We start from the raw sequence: 10,196 nt of genomic DNA, 5'->3' as shown, positions 1-10,196 counted from the left end.
CCTTCCCGGATAGGTCTATTCAGGTGTACTGGAGAGGAGGCTACGCCGGATAGTCAAACCTCGGATTCAGGAGGAGCAGTGTGGTTTTTGTCCTGGTCGTGGAACTGTAGACCAGGGTCCTTTACAGCGCATGGGAGTTTGCCCAACTAGTCTACATGTGCTTTGTGGACTTGGAGAAGGCATTCGACCGTGTCCCTCGGGAAGTCCTGTCGGGAGTGCTCAGAGAGTATGGGGTATCGGACTGTCTAATTGTGGCGGTCCGCTCTCTGTTCAATCAGTGTCAGAGCTTGGTCTGCATTGCCGGCAGTAAGTCGGACCCGTTTTCAGTGAGGGTTGGACTTCGCCAGGGCTTCCCTTTGTCACTGATTCTGTTCATAACTTTTATGGACAGAATTTGTAGGCGCAGCCGGTGCATTGCGGGGATAGCTTTGTCATCCGGGAAGAGCTCAGAGTAAAGCCACTGCTCCTCCATATCGAGAGGAGCCAGATGAGGTCGTTCAGGCATCTAGTCAGGATTCCACCCGGACGCCTCCCTGGGGAGGTGTTTAGGACACGTCCGACCGGTAGGAGGCCACAGGGAAGACCCAGAACACGTTGGGAAGACTCCCGGCTGTTCTGGGAATGCCTCGGGATTCCCCCGGAGGAGCTGGACGAAGTGGTTGGAGAGAGGGAAGTCTGGGCTTCTCTGCTTAGGCTGCTGCCCCCGAGGACCCGGCCTTGGATTAGCAGAAGAAAATGGATGGATGTCCACAGTCACGGTTGTACAGTCGACCGTGAACACTGGTAGATGGTCACTGATGTCATTCAGAAGCAGACCACTCTCTAAATGATGTTTCATATTGTTAGTAAAACTATTGTCTATTAGTGTTGCTGACAATGTTATTCTACTTGGCTTGGTAAACAGTGGATTCAGACTCATACTGCAACAACAATAAACTCATCCGACATCACATACTTTTTCGGATTAAGAAAGTCGATATTGAAATCCCCGCAGATAACCTTCTGACAAGACTCTCTGTAATCACGGCACAGCTAAAAGTAGTTCCTTGGCATAAGCGCTTATAATAACAATACCACTAATACTTGGTTAATAGGTTGTATTCACCTGGAGTAACGGCTAGTTCATTAAATATGCGAGGCTCGAAGTGGTAGTCAAAGCGTTCTGGGTGGCATTTTGCATTTCTCCCCCCCAGGACGTGAACAGGTCAGAAAAAGTGACGTTACTGAATAAAACCTATATGCAGGTCACAATATCTAAGTGGAGCATTGTTGGCAGTTTTGGGATGTTTTGTTAGAGGGCATTTTAAGGGTGCAAGAGATGACTCCCATGAGCTTCATTGTTAGCCACCTTGTACTTGTCATATATTACAAATTAAAATGCATAAAAAAAGAAAGACATATGTTCTTGTCTTACATAGGGATGATTGGCAGAATTTCCTAAAAGTGCAGTTTCCCATTAATCATACTATGGAGCTTTATGGAAAAGAGCACATCGCCGCATGGCTTGAACATTGGAACAATTTAATATCATTAAGAACCTTGCTAAAAGTATGCCCCTAGGAAATTGCCTAAATTAAGAAAAATGTTCAGTTTGAGGCCTGTGTTCTTGAGATTGCTTTTGGGATCTTTTCATAATAGACATGCCAAATCTATTTTGTAAATGTTTACTGCAACTTTCTGGACCTGGGTTAGAGTGCCAAATGTGCAGTTTCCTGGACTTATAAAATGTAAAGAGCTCTTTATCAATCTAGGCTCAATCTAAAAATGGAATGTGGAATTTGCCCATTGAGTTTTGCACAATACTTTGATCTGATTAGATTGTGCCTAACATTGTGGCAGAAACATGTAATGCTTATCTATTCAAGACACTCATCAAGTACTCAATTAGATCACTTTATTGACAATATTTATAATACTGACAACATAACTACATGTTACCGATAGGGAAAAGTCAAAGAAGCCATCCAAACATTTTATTATATATAAATATAGTTAGTGTGAAGACAGCATTTACATTCATTAATTGACACTCTACAGCTCAAGTCAGTCAAGAATTTTTTTTGAAAAAATTACCCACAAGTAAACACAGAGAACATTCTTTACCTTCATTTAATTAACTGTCATCTGAAATAAAAGCTGAAGATATTCAAACAGTGTTAAGTATGACTTCTCGTAATTAACATTAGAGATAATAGCATGTGTCAGGCTTGTCAGTTTCAGTGTGGATAAATCTTATAACAACTAAGGATTCACTGTGTGTGCAGGTGTCAGTGTGCAAGTGTGGACCTCAGGTCTTAAAGAGGGCAGCAGCAGCCACAGCTGTTAGAGCCACAGCTACCACAGGCCCCCAGATCATCCACGGCTTCTGAAACAAGCAATTGCACAAAAATTGAAACATGAGCGTCAGTCATCACATGAAACCTTCCATCCGCACATTGCAGAAGCTTCAACAGAAAGACACCAAGACAATGCAACAAAGAATGTAAAAAAATGGTATTTAAGATTGAGATGCTCTCAACCAAACTCAGTGGAAGAAACATATCTTAAGCATTAGAGTCCAGACAAAGCAAACAGATGGCAGATGTTAAAGCCGAATGATTTGAAAGGTTAAGTTGCTGCTGCCTAGATTATTGTTGTTATTTTGTTTCCCCAAAGGAAGGCATTCTGGAGAAAACCTGTTAAAAGCCATGCAGTGATCTGGAGGACACTGATGAGAATGACAGATGTTTTTGTGTACCTTCCTACCACAATGCGCCGAAGCACCATAACAGCAAAGCCAGGACAAGGCCGATGACTATGGCTTGAACAGGCAGCATTAGGGACGTCTACAGAAGGGAAGTGATATTATAATAATCAACTATAATGGGAGATATTTTAGTAGGGCTTCACTTTATTAATAAACCTTTTGGTAAGTAGTCTCTTTCTAATTGTTACACACAGTTATCGGCAACAGTAAAACAAAGCAGATGACAAGAGTGGTACTGAGATTTAAGTGAATCATACAAATACAGAGTATGCACTTTTGTGGCCAAAGAAAATTGACAAAATTAAAAGATCTTTCATGTTTGGTTGTCACAAAAGCACACATAACTGCAGTAGTGTTGCTTTGCATTCACATTTTTTACCTTTTAATGATGATAAAAATTAAAAAGATAAAGCAACACTTACCGTTGTTCCTCTGTCCTGTAATTCCGCCATGTTGGCTTTGTACTCCTCTAGTTCATTAGCAAGTGACTGTTTCTCCTGCTCAGCCTTCTCATATTTGTCCTTTAAGTCAGACAGCTCTCTCTTGGTCTCTTCATACTGTATAAAGTAAGCATCATTAGATCGTTGAATTGTTAATTCGTTAAACACCGGTATTTTAAAATTCATCAACAAGAATTATGGTTCACATTTTCAAAGAATCAATTGGAAAGCAATTATTTTTTTATCCATCCATTTTCTACCGCTTGTCTATAGTGTCTGAAAAAATGTTTTCTTAAAAAATGTTTTTATTAAAATTAATGTATGCATTTTTTACCTTTTTAAGTGGTCTTTAAAACACAACACTACTTTATGCTCAGTCCAACTCCCAGCTATGATTGCAGGTTTTCTCACATACAGGAACAATTACCCAACAGTATACTTTAGTTCCTACCTGTTTCCGTACATCCGAATAGGGAACAAACGTGTGTTGATAAGAAAAGATGAGCACGGCGAAGTACTACGGTCCGTTTTAAAAAAATCCCCAAAACTGCCACACTGTCAAGGTGACTTTTCCTGTTTTATCCACTATTTCTTCGCTCTCTGCAGCACTCATTTTTAATTGATTCCGCTCTGTAAAGAAAATTGACAGTGAGATGGTGCAACCAAAAGTGATGGTTGATACTGTTACTGTTACGCGTCCGCCTGTTGTATGTCCCTCCCATTTCACGACCTCTTCCTGTTTGGCTAGCTTACCAAATCACAAGTGCCTATCGCGCAGTGACGTGCGGTCACTAGAGGCAGGTGAAGCGGGGCCTCACCTGCCATCATGGAAAGAAAAAAAATGTAAAAAGAAAAAAAAAAAATTAAATTGTTATATGCATCCAGTGATTATACTATAAAGTTATTTTCCATTTAACTTCACCAGTTTTAGATTATTTTTATTCAAAATCGCTGAATTTTCACATTTGCCGTTCAAATACTGAGAAGAGACGGTGCGGTGAACAGCAGCCAGTTGAGGCACTTCACTCAATTGTGCCTCACTATGGATTGCGCAATGACTCGGCTAACTGCTGGCCTGCTGTGCAGTGAGACCGTATTGCTATATGAACTATATTATACATTTCCATAGTTTAGTTAGCTGAGGTATATAATGTACAGTGTATTTTGTCAACAATTGTATGTGTGTAACGTATTTCTTGTGCTGAGCAATCATAAAACTGTTGCGAAGACGCACTGTGTGAGGCTCGCGTAATCCCGCTTTAAGGCACCTCCGCCGCAGACTGCACCCCCTGACGGGAGCGCCACACCAACCAAAGCCCACACCCAAACCCTCCACGTGCAAGACCGAATCCACCCAAAAAAAGTCACTTAAGAAGCCAAAAAGTGCAAAAACAACATTGCTCGCGCCGGAGGAGCCGTGAACGACTGCAGGGACACAACATTAGGTACACCTGCAGACTGCAGTACGGATTTCATATTTCATTCATTCACAACTCCTTCAACACAAACACCACTGTTCTCGCACTTATAAGTAAAGGTAAGACCATAATAAAGTTTTTTTTAATTAAATGTGCTTTTTTGTGTGCTACAGTTTGTATGTATAAAGTTAAAGTTAAGTTAAAGTACCAATGATTGTCACACACACACTAGGTGTGGTGAAATTTGTCCTCTGCATTTGACCCATCCTCGTGCTCACCCCCTGGGATGTGAGGGGAGCAGTGGGCAGCAGCGGCGCCGCGCCCGGGAATAATTGTTGGTGATTTAACCCCCAATTCCAACCCTTGATGCTGAGTGCCAAGCAGGGAAGAATGCTGGTATGAGCTTTTAAACATAACTCGTTAACTGCTGCCAATCAAACGGTGAATAAGATACTCTTTAGGGTTCATATGTTTGTAAATCTGACTGTGATGAAGTCAGTGCCTCACCAGTCATGAACCTCACCGCACGTCACTGCTATCGCGATATATATTGATGTCGTTTTATCGGCCCAGCCCTAAATGATCTAACCATGTAAAAAGGTGCCGAAATCACTATACATATTCCCAGGTTTTAGATGTTGAGGGGAGCATGTTACACAGTATTACTAACAATAATAACAACTTTATTCAACCTAACAATCAGACATGTGAAGGACCTCACTTGGCCAGAATGTTGCTGTGGGTTGTTCTAGAAAGATCACAGGGAGTGGTAATGGTTTTACTGGGATTCTGGAAACTTAACTGGTTTCTCCTGAATGACAGATTACTTGTGCAAATACATGGCTGATGAGAACAAAGGAGGCTTACAATACCTTGCAATGGATAATTACGCAACAACAACAACAAAAAACTCATTCCCAGTATTCCGTTAATAAACATGGCCCCTCCTTTGAGAAGTTAATAGATCATACAGCCTGCTAAACCTGCCATGAAACATACCTACCTGCTTTGTGGGATTATGCCACTCAGCGACAGAACCCGTAAGGCCCGTTTGTTTGGATCATCAGTGTAAGCATGGTTCCCAAGCTAGAATCATTTTCCATTCACACTCACTCGTAGCTATTTCTGATTAGATGAAGAATAGGTGAAAAAAAGGAAACAACACGAGTGAACTAATTGATTGGCCACTGATCAGTACGGCCGATTTTTGCAAAAAAGTATGTGGTTGGTCATTGCCGAATAATGGCTTTCAATGCAGATCACAAAGTCGATCCCCTCCGGCTCACACTTCATATATCTTTCATCCCTCAACTGACAGAGACGGCTGGCAACTAACGGTAAATTTCCATACACAGTGTGTAGAAACTCCCCTAAGTTAATAATCATCACGGCAAATAAACTTCTGCTTGCCTGGGAGAGAAAACTCTTTGTTGAATCTGAAATAAGAAACACTGACTTACTACACCAAATACCAACCAAACTAATGGTACAACACGTACCATCACAGACACACTATCAAATAAACAAATTAACAAACAGTGGGCTGGAGGAAGACATACAAGAGACAACTTAGCGCAACAAATACAGCTAAGCACTACACAAACAGTTACGTCATTAGTATGCACAGCAAGGCATGATGGGAACAGGTATGTGCTACCCAGTGACGACAAGTAGAATAAAAAAAGTCTATCTACAGAATAATATAACAGCAACTATTGTGTGTACCTTGTCAGGACACATTAGTTTAGATAAGTAAGGGGGGGGGCGTTGATCGATTCATAAATTGGTGGTATCGATACCCGAGGTAGTATCATTATATAATTAATACTAGAGTGATTAAATCAAAATGTTTATCTTTTTACTCATTTTTATCATGTTCCCCGGATACAGGATGACTTTAAGGGCAAAAAACAAATAATTTGAATGAGTATTGTAGTAAATGCTGTTTTTTGCTTTTCTTTAGTTATTTTGTGCTATTGACTTTGTTTTGCTCAAACAACTATAAGTAATAAAAGAGGATATGGAACCAGTTTAAACAGTGTGTTAATATTATTACACTGTCAATAGCACTCACCATAAATAAATTAAAATATTTACAGTTATTACATTTGGTATTGGTATCAGCCGAACTCACTCATGGCTCTCTCTGCATGGCTGATTCTGAACTCAGCAGCATTAATCCTTGATCACAAGACTTGTAGTTTTGTCACTTCAATCATCTGAGTATTGCGGCCACCATAGCTATGAACTAGCTCCGGCCAGAGTGATTGTATTCAACTGGGAAGCCACTGCTTGTGTCCAATTCAAGCTCATTGGGAGGAGAAAGGGTTGTGAACACGATAATTAAACTCACCAGAAGTGATTGGGCCAGGTAAGTGTTTGTCTGCTTTTGCAAGGTTTAAAAGAAGCAGTTAATTATTCAAAGTGATTAGAAATTACACACTGTATATAATAGGATAAGCGATATAGAAAGTGGATGGAAAGATACTCTGGACAACTGTGGCACGTTCATTTGATTCAGTCAGTGTTTGATTTGTACTATTTGTAGTATTATTGTACAGTACATTGGACCATTTACAGTGCATCCGGAATTTCAACACTTTGTTATGTTTCAGTCTTATTCCAAAATAAAAGAAATTCATTTTTCTCCTCAAAATTCTACTCACAATACCCCATGACAATGTGAAAAGGTTTTTTGTTTGTTTGTTTTTTGCAAATGTATTAAAAATAAAAACTACAATAAATCAGATGTACATAAGCATTCACAGTCTTTGCTCACTACTTTGTTGATGGACCTTTGGCAGTAATTACAGCCACAAGCTTGGCACGTCTATCTTTAGGTAGTTTCGCCGACTCCTCTTTGCCCATCCCTCCTTGCAGAACCTCTCAAGCTCTATCAAGTTGGATGGGAAGTGTTGGTTTTCACCCAGGATGTCTCTGTACTTTGCTGCATTAATCTTTCCCCCTATCCTGACTTGTGTTCCTCTTCCTGTTGCTAAAAATCACCCCCAGTGCATGATGCTGTCACCACCATGCTTCACTGTAGGGATGGTATTGGCCTGGTGATGAGCGGTGCATGGTTTCCGTCAAACATGATGCCTGGCATTCACGCCAAAGACTTCACTTTGTCTCATCAGACCCGAAAATTGTGTTTCTCATGGTCTGAGAGTATCTCCTGTGCATGCTGGCAAACTTTTAATCAAGAAATGGCTTCCGTCTGGCCACTATGTCATACAGGCCTGATTGGTGGATTGCTCCATGGATGGTTGTCCTTCTGGAAGGTTCTCCTCTCTCCACAGAAGAATGTGGTAGCTCTGACAGAGTGACCATCCGGTTCTTGGTCCCTGATTTGACTACGAAGAATGCAGCAATTTAAAGAGACATCCTGGATGAAAACCAACACTTCCCATCCAATCTGATGGAGCTTTAGATGTGCTGCAAAAGGGAATGGGCAAAGAGGAATGGGCAAAACTGCCCAAAGATAGATGTGCCAAGCTTGTGGCATCGAATACAAAAAGACTTGAGGCTATATGTGCTGCCAAAGGTGCATCAACAAAGTATTGAGCAAAGCCTGTAGATACTTATGTACATGTGATATTTTTTTTAGTTTTAACAAATTTGCAAAAAACAAAACATAAAAAAATATTTTCACATTGTCATTTTGTGGTATAATTTTTAGGACAAAAATAAATTTATTCCATTTTGGAATAAGGCTGTAACATAACAAAATGTGGAAAAAGTGAATCAATGTGAATATTTTCTGGATGCACTGTAAATGTGCAATGTCATTAGAAAGCTTATGTGTGTATTAGTATTCAATATTCATACATCTACTTAACCTTTTACAAAAACTGCATCAAAAAACTATGCAAGCCTTTCAAGAGGGCCACGACTTTGGAGCATAGTCTTAAAAGATTCATTAATATTTGAACACAGTGACTGCAGTGGCCAAGTAAAGCAGCGTGTTAGGAGCAGTTGCAATTCTCTTACAGTGACTATCATGATGCTGACTATGTTCACAGTGCAAAGAACTATGCCAAATTTAGATTTTTTGTAAAATCCAATATCACAAAAAAAAAATTGGATGTCTAATATGAACACAATGAGTCTGTGATGTGACCTGGATGTGCACAAAACATTATGTCACACGCACTGCAGTGTGTTTAAAGAAGTAAACATGGCTCCAATATGTGCAAATTTCAGAACTGGAGTATTTTTGTAGCAATTTCAAGGATTTTGTGCAATTATGGCAAAAATAATAATTACAATTATTTTGATTGATATTGTAATCACAATTAATAACACATACATTAATTTGACAACATGAGTATTTTTTGTACCACCAAAACTCGACTTTCAATATAATAAAAAAAACAGATATAAATTAGTAACAAATAAACAAGTAAAAAAAATAAGAATAACATAAATAATAGATTTAAATAACAAAACCAATCTAAAAACAATAAAATTCAGTTTTTCTGTTTTGTTCTTAATTACGTTTTTTTTTACTTTTACACTTATTTTACCACTATAGCGTGTATGCTTTATGTGTCAAATAGAATGTAATAAAATGTTTGTTAATTAAATGCAAAAATTCTCACATTTATTGGTGCAATACATCTTTAGACAATTTTGACCAGTGTTTTAGGTCAAAGCATGATAATTGTGTAAATGTATCAATAAGTGCTTTAAGTACAATATGCTTGTGTAAAATACTTTTTTGAAATCTTTATTTTGTTAGCACAGTCAGTTCGAATTTAGCGCACTGCGGTATTATTGTGAAGAGGGAAGTGTGCTGTGCTGTTGTTCTCAGCTTGACGAGAAAGGAAAGGACTTGAGGCTGTAAAAAAAAAAAAAAAAAAAAAAAAAAAAAAAAAAAACAGACCGCCTTGCACGTTGCTACCCCAGTTCTGTTTGTACTTTACATTGATGATGTTGTTCACAACAACATAAGCAGATGAGATGTGTTGTGGGTGTATGGATTGTTCTTGCTAGCATTAGCTTCATAGTTTAGTCGCTCTTTCAAGTGGCCGTATCGACATTGTTTTGTTCAGGACGGAGCGGTTGAGTATGTCGGGGATAAATGAGTGGCATCGGACACATTATTTTCCCAAACAAATGTTCCTTCTCTTCACAATGACAACATTTCACTTACATGTATGTCATATTCTCTGATATTCTCTGTGTTTAACAGCGGATTTCGTTTTATTGGCCAATTATGTGAGTCAGCCCGTGGTTACATGAATGCGTGTGGAAATCATATGCCTTACTTATTTACTTTTATGGTGTTGAGTGATTATTGTTTAGACATATTAGTGCTGTGTCAAATAAAAAGTAACAACTATGGCGACATCCTAAACTTCTAATAGACGTGCTCTTGTTTTCACTCATTCGCTCCTCATCTGTTTCACCGTCACAAGCGCCAGAATTTGCATGCATAAATGTTGTGTGGCCCAGTAATCTTTTTTTTAGTATTATATTCTCATAATCGTGAGAAGCCAATATTGAAATCGAAATCAAAATTGTATTAATGGTCCAGCACTATAATACAGTAAAGCACTGCTAATCACTAGCTTGCAACTAGTGCACTAA

At 39.2% G+C, this 10,196-nt stretch overlaps 1 protein-coding gene across 5 annotated transcripts in view; it reads right to left on the bottom strand.

Annotated features, from left to right (window-relative positions):
• Nucleotides 1-1,875: 1,875 nt before the first annotated feature.
• slmapb (sarcolemma associated protein b) overlaps nt 1,876-10,196 on the bottom strand; it is a 43,096-nt gene continuing 34,775 nt past the window's right edge. For 4 of the 5 annotated variants that reach the window (XM_061981380.1, XM_061981362.1, XM_061981371.1 and 1 more), the window contains exons 8-10: nt 3,169-3,303; nt 2,738-2,825; nt 1,876-2,365 (exon numbers count right to left, since the gene is read on the bottom strand). In XM_061981380.1, the coding sequence (XP_061837364.1) occupies nt 2,742-2,825; nt 3,169-3,303 (219 nt within the window). In that variant the 3' untranslated portion in view covers nt 1,876-2,365; nt 2,738-2,741. The remainder of the gene's footprint in view (nt 2,366-2,737; nt 2,826-3,168; nt 3,304-10,196) is intronic. The other variant, XM_072913423.1, reaches the window with a different exon arrangement.

Source organism: Nerophis lumbriciformis, linkage group LG01 (assembly GCF_033978685.3).
Source record: "Nerophis lumbriciformis linkage group LG01, RoL_Nlum_v2.1, whole genome shotgun sequence".
In the NCBI taxonomy this organism is placed as follows: Eukaryota; Metazoa; Chordata; class Actinopteri; order Syngnathiformes; family Syngnathidae; genus Nerophis; species Nerophis lumbriciformis.
Note: the sequence above shows the minus strand (reverse complement) of the source record. Positions and strands in the feature narration are given on the sequence as shown.